Source organism: Vidua macroura, chromosome 2 (assembly GCF_024509145.1).
Source record: "Vidua macroura isolate BioBank_ID:100142 chromosome 2, ASM2450914v1, whole genome shotgun sequence".
Classification (NCBI taxonomy): Eukaryota; Metazoa; Chordata; class Aves; order Passeriformes; family Viduidae; genus Vidua; species Vidua macroura.
In genome coordinates this window covers 48,970,930-48,990,347 of record NC_071572.1, presented here as the reverse complement: position 1 = coordinate 48,990,347, position 19,418 = coordinate 48,970,930, and the positions used below count along the sequence as shown (strand labels likewise).

At 40.6% G+C, this 19,418-nt stretch overlaps 1 protein-coding gene across 1 annotated transcript; it reads right to left on the bottom strand.

The window, feature by feature from the left end:
• Positions 1-770: 770 nt before the first annotated feature.
• Positions 771-19,007, bottom strand: EDNRB (endothelin receptor type B). Its single transcript, XM_053971352.1, has 8 exons — positions 18,778-19,007; positions 18,064-18,552; positions 8,232-8,344; positions 7,856-8,060; positions 7,363-7,512; positions 6,303-6,436; positions 5,627-5,735; positions 771-4,102 (listed from the first exon to the last, which is right to left on the bottom strand). The coding sequence occupies exons 2-8, from the start codon at positions 18,505-18,507 to the stop codon at positions 3,971-3,973; spliced, it is 1,287 nt and encodes a 428-aa protein (XP_053827327.1). The 5' UTR covers positions 18,508-18,552; positions 18,778-19,007; the 3' UTR covers positions 771-3,970.
• Between the last annotated feature and the right edge of the window lie 411 nt (positions 19,008-19,418).

Below are 19,418 nucleotides of genomic sequence, written 5' to 3'. Positions count from 1 at the left end.
CCTGGACCAGAGCACAAGGTAAAGGGAAAGGAAGTGAAGAGGCCATGAGAGATACTAAGTAGAACATTTACTTACAAGGGATCTCATCTCCACAGGTGCTTCTGTTCCAGGTACAGGAAACTTGAAACTATGTGCTAAAGGTCCTGGGACCATGAAAAAAGACAAATCTATGTCTAGGCCGCCAAATAAACAGAAGGAAAATGAACTATTTGGAACAAAGCAGCAGTAGCATCAAACACATTTTGGGACGTACAGATACCACAAGCAAATAAAGTTATGTATTTGACCAGTTACAGCATATTTAGTCTGATACAGTTTCCCACTTCCTCAAGAAAAGGGAAATTAAAATACACACAAAATTATACTGTCAGCATGCAAAGGGATGATGGTATTCATGTGGCATATTCCAGCATTGAGTGCATAAACTTCTAAATTAACAAACTAAAAGCTTCTTGCCTTTTATTTGTGATGTTTCAAACACACGAGAATTTGTGACTATATAAGGGTGTGTAGAGAACAGATTGCGACTGACATTCTGAGCAAAAACAAGCAGAGCAAAGATAGGCATGATTGTTCCAATAAACATCAGACAATTTTGCAATGCATATGCAAGTCTGAACCCTCTCCAATTTTCAAGCAGCTGTATAAAACCATCCCACCCAAAGCTTTGATATTTAGATTAGGATTGCTTACTTCTTTTACATCACTGTCACTGTTTAACAATTAAATGGGACCCCCTAGGAGAAAAAAAGACGCCTTTTTGTAAAGAATCAAAATTACAAATATTTTATTGGTAATTTAGAATGTTTACACTGTTTGATCTACAGAAGTTGCTATTTTAAGTGATCACAGAAAATGAAATATAGAATTATTTTACACAGCTATACAGAACAATTTTTAAAAATCCTTTAAACATTATTTCAGTACATACAACTTTCTCTTGCTAAGCCAGCTGTGTCTTGATTAAGAGCTGTTTGGGACACTGAAATGTCACAGCTCACAGGAGATGCTCCACAACCATCAACTTTTGCATTTGATTCTCTGAGGTACCAGTGTTTCAGTTCAGTTTAGGCAGAATTCAGAGCAGCTGGGAACTAAAATTTAACAGCTATCTGAAAGCCAAAACACAGAGTTGTGATGTAGTTTCTTACAAGTTGTTTTTTCTACCTTGAGCCATGTGAACTCTTCAGACCACTGGGACAGATGACTCTTACTCTGTGACACTGCTCTGGGCAAGCACATCGAACTCCTATAAAGATGCCTGTGTCTCTGTGCAATTGTCCTGCTACCTGTGACCCCGTCTGAGGATTAGAGAGCATTGGACTGGATGTCTTACCCCACAAGCTGATTTCACCCTCTTTCTTTCACTCCTTTAAAAAGTATTTAGCTTTTTCTCTTTTTTCATTCAAAATGGCAAATGTCGGATAGGTTTTTTAAAGAGCTATGTTGGGCCCTAATTCTGCTCAAACTGAATTGAATGGTTAAATGTTTACTGATTTCAGTGAATGGAGGAACAAACCTGCACTGAGGATTTCAGAAAACACCTGTGTGGAGTATTTTATTATTTAATCTTAGAGCTGTATAAGGACAGAAGTTTTGAAATTTTTTATTACAGGAAATGAAAGCTTCAATAAAAATACTGCTTTGAATAATACTGAAAAAATGATTAAGAGTGTACTATTAGTTATATATGAACCCAAAAAGGGGGCAGTATATATGGTCTTTATTTGCAAAACCTATGTATCTGACTTAGCAGGACTTAACAAACAATTAGTCCAGGAAAAAATGAAAAGTATTTTACACAGTTGCCAATACAACAGCTATATTTTATATAAAAAAACCCAAAAATATACATGTACAATATTGTAATGATATAACTTGATGAAAATAACACTGATCAGTATCAAATCTAAGATTTCACTTATTATCCATCCTTAACAGATGAAACGCATTTCACAGAAATAGATGCAGGTAGGGTGACATGAAGTGATATTCATGGCTTACTGTGAGAAAGTTACCATGAAAATTAAGGTAAAAATGTAAAAAAGGAAACCTAAAATAGATTTATATGTATAAAAGTTCAGCATTATAGCATCTGAGTGGATGTGCTGCAGCAAGATGGCAACAGCGACCTTATGGTACACACCACACAACGCTTGCACGTACACTCATACAAACACACAAATGCCCATGCCCAAATGCATGTGCAGGGATCCTCCTCAGCTTGATTATACAAGCATTCACTTACCAGCTTTTGCTGCGGGCAACACCAGGAATGGGGCTCAGCACCCTGTTTTTAGCTGTCTGCAAGGTAGCTGTAGCTACCTAAAGTCAGAAACCCATCTAAGGTAACATCAGCTGAACATTTTAATGGAAGCTGTTTTCATCCTGAGCACCTTTGAGGCACTTCAGTAAAAAATATGAAGTTAATCAAGACTGGAAAAAATATAAAAATCCTTACATGTGATATCTGGAAATTTAAAATTAAAAAAAAAAAAATCCTGAGTTTTGATAAATAATTTTATTATAATAAAATACCAAGCCTATTGAAAACATGTGTTTTATAAAAGCATGTTATATGAAATTTTTTCTTGATAAATTCATGCCTTAGTGCACAAAATATGTTAATAAGTCTTTGGGGACATCTGTAACAAATTAATAGGAAATGCAAAGTCAAAGAATGACCTGTCATGTACGTACAAAACATGCATTGCTCCTGGCAACACACATCATGTTTACTACAGGCACCTTTATCTTTTTCTGTGCTTGCAGGGTCCTGCCCATATCTTAATACTTTACAATTAATTACTTTTCACTACTATTTACAGAAGCAGAAACTAATCACACATCTTATGCCCAAAAATATGGAACTACAGAAGTAGAATATATTTTAAAACAGTATGAAGATAAGCATGCTACATAGTACGCTTCTCTAGAAGTACAGTTCATGAATTATTTTCTTTATGAAGATTTAAATCTAAATGAAGATAGAAGTCCAAATGATCTCTTTTTACCTTGGTTACATTTTTTTTTCACCCATTATTTCTAAAAAATTTTGCCCCAAGACAGTATTTGGATTGTAAAACAGTTTTAAATTGTCACAAAAGTATCTCCAGTAAAGAGCCATCAGGCTCTGGAATGCCCACTTTTTACACAGGATACTATCCATTTGTTTTCAACTAAAAATAGCTGAAATAATAGCCGTTGTCCATATGTTTCTGCTAGTGGTAATTTTTTGCTTCTGGTGTGTTTTTCTCTCCTTTGCTATCAGTAGACACAAATACTCATACCCAAAGTGCTGGCAAATGCACTAAGACACACAGTGGCTACAGAAAGGAATTTATAGAGCCCTTGGGAGGTTCCTTCTGACAATTATAGGTAAAAAACAATCATCAAAGTAAAATGCACCTTTGTATTTACTGCATCCTTTAATATTTTCAGTGGCTACCTCTATAATATACCTGATAAAAATTCTAATTTTAAATATTTAGACTTCTAGTACAAAGTATTTCATGTTTTATTTAAAAAAATTCACAGCAGTGATGGTGGTTAATTTGCTTTATAAAAGACAATACATTGAGCTATATATAATAATGGCTTTGATCCAATTAACTTGATATTATGCTGCTTAATAATTACTGTGACTTCAGTTCCTACAAGTGTTACAGAGAATACAAACTTAATGTACAGGAAGTGGGGATCATTTGGAAGTGCTGATTCAGAAGTATTCAAGTGCTAACAATGACTTGTTCTTTCTATGCTTCTCTTCATGTTCCATAAATGATGATTTCATAAATGTCCATGATTTTCAATGTGACAGAGTTTTAAGGCAATTTTTTTAATGTTCTTTCTTTTGTGCAAATACAAAACTAGATTTTTCTGGATGTTGCCACCTTGTTAAAAGTAATTGCCACTTTTACTTAAAAAGGCACCAGCATTAATGTAAGAGAATATACCTTTTATGCTTGTTTTATGAAGAGCTGTACTTGTTACTGGAGCGAAAATTATCATATCCGTGATCATTAGCTTTGAACTTTAAACAGGACTGCCTTTCCTCCAGGGACAACAGATCTTTGGATTGGCACCAGCAACACAAGCATGACTGTTAAAATAAAAGAAATAAACATTTTACATCACTCTGTTTTTGCACATGTGGCAAAACGCACTGAAAAGCTGCCCTTTCTCAGGGGTAGAGTAGGAAATGGCAAATGTGCAAGCTGCTGCTCTGGGGTTAGAGCATAAAACACAGAAATGGGGTTCAACTCTGAGCTGCTTAAATGGCTTCATCAGCAACCTTACTGCTGGAATACAGGAAGAGTTATACTGAGTAGTTATATACAGTAACAGCCACCACACACATACCCCTTCAAATCTGGTCTGCAATTCTAAATGCATCTGAAAATAAAATTATGACTCCTTGTCCTTTCTCTGATAATCTCTCTTGGTGGGAAAAAAAAAAAAGTATTCTTATCTATGCTTTCTAAGCAAGATGCTGCTATTTAGCTCATTGTTCTCAGGTGGAAAAAAAAAGAAGTCAAAAAAAAAAAAAAGAAAAAAAAAAAGAAGGGTCAAATCCTACATACAATTCATACATTTACTAGATGTACTGCAGACCTTTTTCTCATGGTCCTGTCTGGCCTTTGGTTGCTGGAAGTGCCTTCCTCACACTTACTTCCATGCTCAGGATGCCAGAGATCTCTTACTTGCTTTCAGCTCCAGTGACTCTTTCATGGAGCCAGCAGCATAGACAGGGAAGACAAGACCAACACTAAAACCTCTGCAACCTGTGCTGTCACAATTATGTGGGAAATACATTAACACTACTAGATGTAGAGCTGACTGGCTACTGACTGAAAGATGTTTCCATCTTGCTAGTAAGGAATTTAAACAGCCAGGCTATAACCCTAGCTGTGGCCAGTGGTTAAATGCTTAGGAAGAAAAGAAAAATCTAACAATTTGCCATAGGCAATGCAAGGACTCCAATACAGTGTATAAAGATAGTAAGGGTTCACAAAAAAAGCCCAACTCTTCGTATTTTCCAAGCAGACATGAAAGCTGAAGGACTTATGGGCTGCCAGCCACATGCAATCCAGAGCCCAAAATCCTGTGTGGAGAATTAGTGCCCAGTTCTATTCACTCAGACCAAGCCAGGACTACAAACAGATCTGTCTCATAAAATGTTGGTGCTGCAAAGGGACAAGTACAGATTTGCACCCTCTGCCTCAGATGACTAATCAAAGTGCTCAGTCAGGATGAGGGAGCCCAGGCTCATCCCTATCAGGATGCAGAGGATATGCCTACATGAATCTCTGCAGCACAGTCTGAGTCTGCTTCGTCAGTGCTCTGGAAGTAGCTGGGTGCCAGCTTCAGTTAGGAAGTGATGTAGCACTGATTAGCATGGTCCCCAGAGGGTTTATGGTACACTCTGCTCTTTTGCTTTCTCTTTTTGCTCCCATCAAACCTTAGTTCCTTCCTACGGAACTTCAGCAGGAGAGGGAGAGAACACTTACCATAACCCAATTAAAACTTAAAGTAGAATTTAATGACACTTTGTGCATGTTAAGCAATGAATTTTACTACTAACATCATCTTTTAACCAGAGGAGCAACTCCTAGCAGCAACTTACCTTAAAGCAGTTTTGGAATCTTTTGCTCACCAAATACAGAGCTATTGGATTGATGCAGGAGTTCAGTGAAGCCATGTTAATACCGATATAGTCCATCACAAGAAAAAAGCTGTGTGGAAATTAAAGTGAGACACTTCTCATTTGCGTTGAAAAGGCTTAGTAGAGGTTTACAAGTATGGAAATTGGACTCGGTTTCACTAATCAAGACTAGCTATTAAATGTAATAGTAATGGGGCTTAAATCAACAGGATTAACTTGTGTGGGTAACAGTTATACTCAACAATAAAGTCTGAATCACAAGACCATTCTCATAAAAATAATTTCAGGAGATCCAACTATCTTAACTTTTGGACGAAGAGGTTCAAAAGGTCATTTTGCACAAATTGAATCCTAGCTGCTCTGTTGAAATGGAAAACAGGGACAGAAATCCCCTTTTTATTCTCATAACACCACATGACAGAAGAACAGTCCCAAAAAGGATCAGGAGGAAGATGGGGAAAAGAAGGGGAATTCCTCACAATTTTCTTTCTCTGCTATTGGAGTGAAACCAGAGGGTCTGACATGAAGAAGCAGTGTTCAACTCTGGACATACAGAGTAAGCTAGTTCAATAGGAAATCCAAACATTCCTATGGAGAATGCCCACAATATACAGACATTTTATTTTTGCATTCTCACCTTAGAAGTTCACATCTGTTGGGGTCCTTCTGATCATAAATAGTGAGTTTCAAGATTCTGCTTAAGTGAAGTGGGAGCCAACACAAGGCAAAAACAAGTACCAGACAGAACACAGTTTTGGCCACCTCGCGTCTCTGAGAAAGAAAATTGGACAAAACAGTGTTACAGTTCCTCTCTCTCCCTCTGAATTGTTGTTGTCTTCTAATATTCAAATGTTTAATAAACAAGATTAAAAAGCCTATCACAATAGGAGTTAGGAAAGCATCAAATAGATTATTTTCTTGGAATATGTGCTTCATCTTTTCTATTGTTTTAGATGTACAACAGTCTTGCACTGATTCGATATGTCTCTTATTTCAAGAAGTATGAGTAATAACATGAAAAATCGAGGTCACGAAAACATTAATTTAAGCAATAATTTAAATTAAAATTTAAAACATATTTGTCTCCCCGATCACTTTCAAATACCAGCTTGTTTTCTATTGCATTTCCTTGTACTTTGATCTCACATCTTATTTTAGATGCCCCAAGAGATTCCAATTACAGCTCTAACCAGGTAAGAGGAAAGGAGCAGAAATACACATTAGAGAGCAATCATAGTTTAATTCTAGTGATGTTTGTGTCTGGGGCACTAGTGCCTTGGAATGTCTGCTAGAATATGTTCTGCTAACATATACTGTTAACCTCACTGGATTTCAGCAAGAATTTTTTTCAAAATAATTAACAGTTTAATAGCACCACCTTCTAGACTAGTGCATGACTTCAGTTTTCATTACAAAATAGCCAACTCTCATTATAGCAAAGAAATAAAACCTATAAAACCTGAAACATTAAAACCAAACAAGAATGAAACAAATTTTTGATTTTCAGTTAAAATCTTATGTTCCTGAGGGCTCTGATATATACAAATGTATATGAGTTCAGCAGCACCACTGCTAGGAAAGTTCACTTTGCTTCTAATCCTGAAGTCATACAAGAACAGAATGATATGGCAGGAAAATCAATAAAGTGATTAGTTAGCCTGTCTACAGTTACAGAGTGGCCAGGGATAAATTTTTACCTGTTTTAAGTGGTCATTTAAAGCAATCTGCATCCCACTTTTCTTTCGTAACATCTCACAAGTCATGAGAGTATAAAAACATGCTGTGATAGCCAGTGGCAAACAGAAGTAAAAGCTGAACAGCCACCAGTCTTTAGCTTGCTTGTAAAACTGTAAAGAAAAAAGCAAAGCAAAAACATGGTTAGGAATTAAATGCTGTGCATTTTGCTAAGTGTGCTGTAACTAATTGGTCAGCCTGTCCTGAAAAGCATTTCTGTAAGGTGTACATTAGAAGTGAGAAAACTGGACAAAACAGCAGTATGTTCAAAGCCCACAAAAAGTCAAAGATTTCTGAATGCTCTTCTTTGAACCAGTATGCTTCAGAAATGTCAGTATTTCATTTGAACATTATATTCACCTACATGTCACATACACCTGTGCACATTACAATCCACACAACACCGTGAAGATCCAAGGAACTCGCCTAGAGATTTTATCGATGTTAGTGACTTACCATCATAAAGGATGTTTTCTGTGTGGGGTGAAGCAAGCAGATTCTAAGATACCTTCCTCTGTACTCCATCGTAATCATGTCAAATGCAATAGCTTCTGGAACAGCCAGTATCACTGATATGACCCAGATGAGGACAATTTCCACAGCAGTCCACTTTGGCACTCCAATTCCTTTAATGCGACTCCAAGAAGCGACTGCTCGGTACCTGAAGCAACAGCACACATTTACAAATTCAAAATACAAGAAAACTCACCCAGTTTAACTGGCTATTATTATTAAATCCTATTTGCATTGTATCAGCTGAGTGGAAAGGTGAATTTGAGCCAATGGCCATATAGGAAACAAATTAGCGACTTCAATGAAAAATGGGTCTCACCTGTCTATACTGAGGGCACACAAACTCAGCACTGTGATGCCCACTGAGGCCTTTTGAATGAAGGGCACTAATTTGCACATTTCAACACCAAAGGGCCAGTCCTCTGCAAGTAGCTGTGAAAAGAAAACAACAATTATTTTAAAAAAAGTCCTTCCCAGTGCTGAAACATGGAGTTCTGTCTTGCCTGTTTTCCTTTTCCACCAGGTCTTGTCCTGTGAAGACAGGCTGAATGGGGTTTGTTCAGTCTGGAGAAGAGAATTCGCCAGGGAGGCCTTGTAGCAACTTTTCAGTACTAAAGGGGGCCTGAAAGAAGGCTGGGGTGGGACTTTTTAGGGGCGTTTAGTCATAGAACAAAGAGGAAATGTCTTTAAACTGAGATATTGTGAATGCCTGACCTCCGGAAGTGTTCAAAGCTGGGTTGGACAGGGCATTGAGCAACCTGGGCCACTGAAAGGCGTCCCTGCCCATGCCATGCCATGGAGGTAGGAACTAGACAACCTCTAAAGTTTGAGTCAAACCATTTTATGATTCTATTCAAAACTTAGTCAAGAAGAACCTTTTCATGAGGGAGTCCCTGAGGTTTGTGTCCTAAAAACTAGACAGTAGCAGTGTAGTCACACTCTGGTGGGATAAGGGTATCACTTAAGTCTTAGTCCTGCCTCTTAAAGCTCTGCAAAGTCCACTCCTTTTGCTTCTAACTTGTTTATGGGAAACAAGTTAGGGAAAAAAATGACAGAGCAGGTGAGCATCCTCCACATCTTTGAATTGTCATTATTTGCCTTGAGTGTTCACTGCTTTTCTTACACATCCCAAATAACACACCCTTGGTCAGAAATACAGAAAATTACTTGAGGCTGATCAGAACAGGGACAAAGCCAGCAGGTGCATATCTGGGGTGGAGTTTATTTGAAGCTTAGTGTCTAGGCTCCATCAGCGGAAAGGTCAGGCAACACTGGCAAGAAACATACACGCCACAGTTTTTAGCTGACCATCTGAGAACAAATGAAAGGGCCCACTGGACATTCCAGGAGCACAGGCAGATAGTTTGATCTAAATGTTTTGCAGCAGGTAAAAACATCAGATGAATCCCTCACTAATGGTCTTCATTGAACAATTCACCAACATTCTCTATAATAATACCAAAAATACTATCTGCACATTCAGCAAATTTTAAGTACTAAGAAATAGAGAAAATAGCACAATGCGTTTCAGGATGGCTCACTTGCACTTTGAATCATACACTTTAATGGAAATCTTGTCACATCCCCAGCTGCACATTTTATCTTTTATCTGATTTAGGGGAAAAGATTTACTGGACACAGAAAGCACCTTACTTACAGCTGATTATGTGAACAGACAAACATCTGTAGCCTCAGTTTAGCAATGTTTATTCTTTGAACTCTGCTGTGAGCTTCTTTGATGGTCAAATACACCAGAGCAGAGCCAAATCTTCCAGTTTTCATTAAAACAACATTCTCATTCTCCACAACAAGGGTTGTGCCAAGAAATAGACGCAACAGTTATATAGAAGAGTAAACTTTCGGAGTTTCTGTAATTAGTTAGATTATCTAAACCCATCTCTGTTTTTCATACCTTTCTTCAAATGAGGTCTTTGGAATCTGTTGCAAATACAGGGCTACAGAATACAAAAGGAGAAGGAAGAATGAGGACTAATCAAAAAACACTGGAAAATCTTTCCCTTGGCTTGAGTCTCTTCAAACAACTCATTTAAGAGGGCTGTAAGAACGGAAGAATACCTCATCAGACTGTGTGGATGTTTCTGGGAACCAGAAAGGCTACAAAGTTTCTACGGAGGGTTCTGGACAGGCTGGATTGATGGGCCAAGGCCAAGCTTATGAGGTTCAACAAGACTTGGGTCACAACAGCCCCATGCAGTGCTACAGGCAGGAAGAGTGGTGGGGAAGTGGCTGTAAAGATCTGTGAGAAAAGGACCTGGGAGTGCTAGTAACACCTGGCTGAACATGAGCCATCAGTGTGCCCAGGTAGCCAAGAAGGCCAATGGCATCCTGGCCTGTATGAGAAGGACCAGGGCAGTGACTGTCCCTGTATTTGGCACTGCTGAGGCCACACCTCAAGTGCTGTGTCCAGTTCTGGGCCCCTCACTACAAGAAAGACATTGAGGTTGAGGTGCTGGACTCTGTTCAGAGAAGGGCAACAAAGCTGGTGAAGGGTCTGGATAATAAGTTGCATGAGGAGCAGCTGAGGGAGCTGGGATTATTTAGTCTGGAGAAGAAGAGACCTTGTTCTCTACCGCTGCCTGAAAGGAGGCTGTAATAAAGTGGGGGCTGGTCTCTTCTGCGTGTAAGAAACAACAGGACAAGAGGAAATGGCTTCAAGTTGCCCCAGGGAAGGTTTAGATTGGGTGTTAGAAAAAAATTTCACTGAAAGGCCTGTCAGGCATTGGAACAGGCTGCTCAGGGAAGAGTTCAAAAAAAGATGTACATGTGGCTCTTGGGGACATGGTCTAGGGATGAGCACAGTGGTGGCAAGGTTGATGGCTGGACTTGATCTTAAGAGATCTTTGCCAACCTTAACTATTCCACGATTCTGTAATTGAAGGTAGCCACAGAGTTGCCTGTTCACACTGGTTTGGTTCAGCAAAGTCCTTATGCAAACATACATGTCCATCTAAGGGTAAACACTTACAAGGCCCATGAGAGTTTTTTGAAGAGTCCTGATATAATTTAAATATAATTTTATTTGAACAAAAAGGAAGTTAAGAACATTTCATGATGGTGGGCTTTTGGGAATCTCTATGAAGTGGCCACCAGTATTTTCAGATACCAGAATACCTCCAAATACCTGCTTTAGCTCTGTGTCGTAATGGAATCTTTAAAAGAATAGTAGTAGACAAACTGCAACATGGCTCAGCTTTCTATTTTTTCAATGATCTACTTAAGTAAGACAATAAATATAATGCCTCTGCAGAAATGAAGCAGAGAAATAAATTCTAAGGATTTACGTTTCTCAAGAATTTTATGGAAAGTAATAAAGCAGAGGAAGAAGGGATGAGGTTGTAATAACCATACAGTATCTTTTGCTTATATGATGTAGGAAAATAACACAGTCTGCAATTAAAGTATTTTCAATAAAGCCTCTCCCTGGAATGACTTCTGAATTTCTGTAAGGGGTTGACAGTAACAATCTACTATTAAAACTGTAATGTGAATAATCAAATGTATTCTAAATTTACACCCTACAGAACTGAATGACACCTATATTGATTTATATCAATCAGGCAGTGAACCTCCAGCCTTTCACATCTATTTGCCATAGAAATCAAGGACTGGGTAGTAAGTACATTGTATACTTATTTATGGTACCTACTGTACATTGTACATGAGTATATACTAGACTAGGGAGAACTTATTAAAAAAAAAGCACTTTGAAGTAAAATATTCTTTTCTTTGTAACTGAAATGCAGGACTTCGGTCAAATCTCTATTGGTAGGATCTGTTGAAAACTTTTATTTACATCTAGCTGGTATGTAGAGCCTGTCTCTCTCCTCTAAAATCACACCAGTTCAGCCAATTGTTGTAGATTTTGCTGAACTAATACTTATCATTTAGGTGCAGACAGTCACACCTGTGCTCCAAACTGACTGGATTTGAGCCAGCTCCAGTTTGGGATTATAGAGGTGTGGCACATGACTGAATGCAATTTACTGAGAGGGTGCATTAGCTTCGGTTTATCATAACATAAAAACATTACTTTCATTCAGCCAGCTTATATCAGGGCAGAATGGACATGCAGCTGTCTGCACTGGATTGCAAAAACATGTGCTTTATGTCTTGCAGCTGATGTATTGTGAAATTTGAGCATTTTAATGCATGAGTCACAAGTTTCTCTATCATGGTTTCTCCACCACTGCAAGTGGTTAATGATACAGGCTTTACACCAAAAGCCTGAAAACATTAAGAAAGTAAAAGGAAAAAACCAAAAGAATGTTTTGATTGCTGAACTATGTTTCCTTGATGTTTCTGTTTGTTCTCTGTATTGCTATCCCCTTCAAATACGGCTTTGAAGTACAGTGAAGATCCAATGTAAAGTATTTGGGAGCATCACCTTCATGGACAATGATAATTCTTAGTGAAATACAGATGTAGCCTATTGAAATTTTGTATGACTAAAATTATTCTCTTAGGAGTCACAATAGAGTAGCTGTAAAAAGATTATCATTTTACAAATGACTTGGAGCCATGAGAGGAGATGCTGCCAAGTGGCAGCAAAGAGAAAAATAATGTTGTGTTTTCATAAGTAAGATGCCAAGAGCCGTCTACCACTGGCTGTATTCCGAGTGACCTTTCCAATGTTTTACAGTCACTTATTTTACAGAGGCAAAGTTTTAATTGCTGAGCAGCAGAGACGTGTTTAAGATGAAATAGATCAAAAGGAAAGGGAAAACATTGCAATGAATAAAGTGAAAGCATACTTAAAAGAACCAATACATCTGATGCACGCCTAGCCAATGCTTTCTCAGACCAGACAGATCTGAGCCTAAACTGATGTACAAGCTGCAGAGCTATGAAAGAAGCCCCAAGAGATGATGTGACTCACAGACACCTGTGAATCACAATTCCTACTCTGCTTTCTCTTAGTTGTGCAAGAACTGAGAGATGTTCTCAATCTGCTGCTGGAATGAGCCAGGCTGTGAGCACGATGTGCAGCTCTAGGGCTCAGCTGCTGTGGTCCCCAGGCAGAAGGCTGATACCTGGCTCCAGCCCACAGCAGCTCACGGGCTGCAGTGGGGCAGGAAGAAGCAGCAAAACGTGTGAATATTGCCACCAGTGTTCCAGTCCCAAGCAGTGAATGCACATGGGAAATGCAGAGCAGGAATTCACGCTTCTGCCAAGGTGTGCGTTCACAGCAAGCCTCATTTGCAGGACACTGGACTTGATTTTCATCATTATAAACAGCAGGCACAAGAGAAAACAGACATGCAGCTCTAGACATAATTCACACACAACAGTTTTTCAATGTATCTCTGAAATGACTGGTAGATTTTCACCTGAGTTTTTTTGGTGGGGTTTTTTTTTTTGTGTGTTTTTGTTGTTTGTTTGTTTGGTTTTGTTGTTTGGTGGGTTTTTTTTGGTTTTTTTTTTTGTTTGTTTGTTTTGTTGTTCTTTTTTTTGTTTGTTTGTTTTTTTGGTTTTTTTTTTTTTTGGTGTTTTTTTTTTTTTTTTTTTTTTTGACACAGGGACACACAGATATTTTACATGAACAAGAATTTTTCAAAACAGAAAATTTGCCCAGGAAATTAAAATTATGGTCAAGGATAAATGATAAATCAGACAACATTACAAACTTATTACTATTTAGCAATACTTATGTCAGGTGAGGATCTCCCCTACAGACAAGAAAATGTATTTTCTGCTTTCAAGCATAGCCTGGATTGTTTTACTGATCTATCTAATAAACTGTGTAAAATGTTAATATGAGCCATGCAATTATTTTATTTCCTTGTAGGAGCAATTTTCATACTCCTGCTTGAAACTTAGTAAAAAAAAAATAAGATAAAGTAATTTTATAGAGTCATCTTGAAAATGACAGAAACCTCGTAATGTGCTGTTGAACTAAAAAATATCTGCAATTTCACAACTCCATTGGAAAGACTGCATCAAAAGTAACCACTTAGAAAGCCATGCTGCTGTCAGATTGGGATGCATAAATACAGGGGAGAAGAAGCCAAAACAGGTCAAAACTTGCTTTGAAAGTTGTCACATGTATCTTTTATACATGTGACTGTATATACAATGTATACATATGAAAAAAACTATTTTCAATTTACAAATTGAATTACTAGCATCATCTAACTTCAGTTTTTAGATCTACCATGGAAACTACGTATGTGTACTTTTATCAGCATTCAGACATTTCCACTACTCCATATACCTGACTTCAGAATCGACTGTTCCCATCTAAATACAGAATAAAGTTACCCCTCCCCGCCACTGCCTGCAGAGTCCAGACAGGTTCCTCCACTGGACAATTCAGATCTTTAAGTGCCTATAACCTGCACTTGTTCACCATAAAAGGTTCTTAAGCAAAACAGACTTCTGGCTTAATACGGTCAGAAATCAATAAACTTCCTGTAAGAAATTCTGAGATGAACTTTGCAAGACCTCAAGTAAGTGGTTCAGATCTTGGAAGAAAGGAAATAATGCATTTCTTCCAATAAAATGGCCACTACCTTTAACATCAGAAGAACCAGCAACCAAGAGTTCTAATATGGAAGAGTGAGAATCCTTTCTAAAGAGAAGCACTTTGATTAGAAAGTTAGAAAAAGGCTGGCTTTATCATAATGCATGCCCTACAGTACTTGTATTACAAGAGTAAGTTCATTACAAATAAATTTCTACAGAAATCTTCAGTGCCTTTTTCAGAGAATACCTGGATTCAAAAAGGAGCCAATTTGTATCTACATGGTATATAGAGTGCCTAATCTAGTCTTTCTCGTATTTCCAGTGCTTGATAATGCCATATTATGCTAACCAGAATTTTTATGCAATCCCTAAATAAAGTTAATGAAAATAAATCAGTGCCTACAAAGCTGACTCTGGACCTTGATTAGTGGCTTGGATAAAGACTAGATTTTTTTCCTTCCCTTGAATTTTTTCTCCACTCTTCCATTGTGCTCTGAGAAAAAGGAACCTATGACAATATTGCCAGGTAGATTTTCTTCTTCAGACATTTCTTGGTAGTCAAAGAGTTCAGAACACCCCACAATAATGTGCAGAGCCTCGATTGCTCCTCTTGTTAAAAGTCCACTGGGATATGACAATAAGTTTGATTTCATATACAGGAACAAATATTACAAAATAAGAGAGAGAGATGTTGTTTGTGTATCAGAAGAGAAAGCATGTTAGTATGTGATGTGGTTATGGCTTTTTAAGCCTATGAGAGGCAAAGCTAGTGTAAGTTTAGAATTTCGAGTCCTGATGTTTTGGTGTCTTAGACATGGAACTTAACAACTTTATTTACTTGTGAAAGTCAGCATAATCTGTCTAGAACTGCAGACTTGTATTGTCAGATGCACAAGCTGCCACTGTCTTAGCTTCCAAAGTTTAAGTGCAGAGAAGGACACAAAAAGCTCACTGACCACCTACTCCATCCTGCTCCTTAATTGTTGTTTGCAGCCTCAAATTAACAAGGACTTATTCTGTTCAGTGGAGCAGCATAGCATCACCTGCACATCCAATTAGTAGTGATTTTGCAAAGTTTCTACATTGCCAAAACATTACATACTGCAGAATGACTGTCTCAGACTTTCCTCTGCTTCCCATTCTACAGCTCAAACATCCAGGCAAAGCCAGACCAGGACCCAGAAAGCCAAAAAGGTCTGCCAGGTTCTACATGCTGGAACTGAATGCCATTCAAGCCAGCCCTCATTTCATAGCTAGTTTCCTGACTGTGTGACATATTCTGATATTTTCCATTTTCTAGTGAACATATTGCATGATATTCAAATTTAGGAATGTAATGGACTAATTAGCATCTTATGCATTGGATTGCATTTGCCTCCCTATCCAGCTAACACCTATTTTTCTTTAGATACCCTTGGTTTAGGAGATGTCAATTTTCATTTGTGCACTTTTTCAGCTACTTATGTATTCACTTAAACAGTCTCAGGGGACATATTTTGCAGTTATCCCTTTTAATACCTAATAAAAAGCTTCTTCTAGTGCAGCATTTGAATTGTCTCCTACAGGTCTATCTGGAAATCATTCACAGACACTTTCCCACTTTCTAGGGCAAGTGTTGAAGAAAGAACTGCTGGCATTTTATTAAAATGAGAAATTCTCTCACAGTTTCATGCAGCTGCCTCACTGATGATGTGGCAGCAAATGCTGAATCTGGATCTGTTTCATGCAGTCTTAAATTGTTTCAAACTGCAAGTTACAATGCTAAGTATACTTGATTTACTGAGGGAGCCTTTGCTTCTCGTACTGCTGAGTGATCAAAACCAGTCTTTTTATTGCATTACTGTATGTATTCTCCCTGTTGCTCTGGAATGAAATGGGATGTACAGTTGATAAAAAGTTATCAACTCAGACTGCCCTCAAAATTTGATTAAATAAATATAGCATCTAATAGCTGTTTTTTCCTTTTCTTTTTAAACTTGCCTTTATTAAAAAATTCTGTCTTAAAATTGCAAATATTTCACTCATTATTATAAGGGATAATATAAAGTGAGTATGGGTTCTTCAGTAAGATGATTAGCAGTGAGGGACATTTAGCACCTGAGAGCTATTGCATAGCTCCTAGCATTATCAGTAGCACAATAAAAATCCTAGACTCACAGCTGGTGCAATATTTATTGGTTAGTAGTCTGACCCTTTATTCCTCCTGCTCCAACCTGCTCATAATGATACGCCTGGTGACATTCAATCGAGAGTAAGAACTGAGGTATATTACCACACATTAACATTAATTTTGAAATTATCACTGACATCGCAAAGTCTCATACTGAACAACTGTTATTGATTTAATCTTTTTGATTTTTCTGAGAACAGATGAACAGAATCTTTTTGTTCAATATATTTTTTTACAAAACCACATTTTTAAAGCAGTTATTTTGTTTTCTAAATTCCACCTTCATTCAAAAGAGTACACTCCTCTCACAAGAATTAAGAGAGTGTATAGTATAAAAACCACTGAAACTTCAAATCTGAGAACAATCATGTAATCCAAATTAACTGGATCATGAATTTAACACAGTGATGACATTCCCTGCTTTGTAATACTTAAATACTTTAAAAGGATAAAGAGAGAAGATTCTCTCATCTCAGCAGCTTCTGGGATAATTATTATGGATTCAAAATCTGTCCCTTCAACATGGCTTTCTAAAAGTACAAGTAACAACCCCTAGTTTACAATCATGTATACAAAGTGAAAAGAAGATGATAGATAAAGACTCTTCTGTTCACTTTATGAAGCTGCTGATAGGTGCTCAGGGATCCAGACTGCAAACTTTCAAAGCAGAAGGAGCTGAATTATTTCCAGTATAATATTCCAGCACCTTCAAAGAGTGCTAGATTACAACTAGAGGCTGGATTCAACTGCCCAGTTAATTCCTTAGGACAAATGGATTGCACAAGCTGGGTAGAGAAGACAGGGGTTGTCTCCCCTCCATGGCAAGTCTTATCAAGTCAAAGCACAGACTACTGAAGGTGTGAGAGGTGCAGGTGTGGCTCATTCCCTTTTATGCTGCCCAAGCTGCAACACTAGCAAAGGGTGAAAGGGTTCACAGCTCAGGAAAGCATCGTGCCTCCCAACCAAGAGATGTATAAAACTGCTTAACTGAACGATCTTGGCTCCTCCTAGAAAAGCCCCCACGCCAAAAGGGACTGTACAGACCCATGTAAAGTATAATGACCAAGCTTGCCGCAGCTGAGCACAAGGGACCAAGTGGTACCCACAGGAGAGGGTCTTCTGTGACTCACCTCCATTCCTCGACCAGCCCACTGAACATTTATCTATTGCATTAACTTCCTTTATCCCTGCGACAGCACCTGCTTCCAGGTGATTTTCAGAGCTTGGCCACCTCCGTTCTGCCCCATTCCCAGCCTGGAACGCTCAGAGGGATGGGACTGAGGCACAGAGAAGGTGACATCTGCGACCACATCTGACCAGAATACCACCCTCCGGCAGGGTTTTGTTGTGAGGTGAAGTCCACGGGTGTCTCCCAGCCAGGAAGGGACGCGTTTCCCCGCGGCGGGGACGGGCATCTGCGGGGACCGGCAAGGAGCACCGAGGGGTGACCGCCGCACCCCCGCCCCCGCTCCCGAATCCATCCCCGGCCCCTCCTCACCTTGTAGACATTGATGGGGATGTCGATAATGATGTGGAGCAGGTCGCCCAAGGCCAAGCTGGCGATGAGAATGTTGGGGCCGTTCCTCATGCACTTGTTCTTGTAGATGATCCGCAGCAGCGTGGAATTGCCGATGATGCCCAGGACGAAGACCAGGCAGGACACGACCGTATTGATGTACTTGAAAGTCTCCTTGATCTCCGTCTGCCCCGTGCACATTGGGGGAGAGGCGGAGCGCGGCCGCCCTCCGGCCGCCCCCGCGCCCTTGGGCAGCGCGGCCGGGCGGGACGCGTTGTGCTCGGCGCCGCGCAGCGCGGGGGTCGCGGCCGTCGGGGATGCGGCGGCCGCGCTCTGCCTGCCCGGGCCCGGCCGGAGCAAGGAGCCGTCGTCCTCGGCGGCAGCGCGGTAGTTGAGGAGCAGCAGCAGGAGGAGGAGGGCAGGCATGGCTGTGCGGCACGGCAGATTGCCCCCGCCGCCGTCAGCGCCGACCTGCGCGGAGAGAGAGGACAGGGCGTCAGCTGTGGGGACGCTGCGCCCCGCCGCTCGCTGCCCCGGGGCCGGGGCCGGGGCGCTGCCTGTCCCCGGGCGGTGCTGGCGCTGCAGGCGGCTCAGCCGGCAGAGCAGCGCCGGGACTAAAAGCTGCGCGGTGGCGGCCGTAGCCAGCAGCCCCTCCGGCCGGACTGCTCGGCGTCGCCCCGCTCGTCTCCCGCTCACCTCGCCGAGCGGAGCCGAGCCGATCCTCCCCGCCCGCCGGCCAGGCAAGGCAAACGCGCTCCGCTGGCTGTCGCCGCGCTCCGCGCCCCGGCTGCGTGTCCCCGCCCGGGCCCAGCTGCCGCCGCTCGCCAGCGATGGGCGCTCCGCTCGCGTAGGCGGCAGGGACGGGCGCCGGCGGCAGAGCCCGGTGTCCGTCAGCCGCACACCGACCCTGTGGCCAAAGTCGTGCCGGTGGCGCAGGCCCCCCCTTTTCTAAAACATTCAACCGCATCTGGCCCATCAGTCACAGCCAGACCCCACCCGCGTCCTCCGCCCCCAGCGCAGCCCGGCCCAGCCCTCCGCCCGCCGGCCCCGCGGAGCCTCCCATCACCGCTGTCAGGAGTCCCCCCCGGCCGAAGGGCTCCCAACCTCGGTAACGACCAGGCGGAATGCCCTGCGACCTCTCCCTTGTCTTGTACCAGGCTGATTTGGCAGCCTAAAGAAGCAGACTTTTCGGGCTTTGAAACAATTTTTCATGAGGGTTGTTACAAGAGGTATGGGCATTGCTGGAGGACAGTTGGGAAGAAGAGGGCACCCTCTGTCCTGTCCGAGGCTCACTCCCAGTAGCTGGGTACGGGATTCTCCCGCCTAAAGAACCCCCC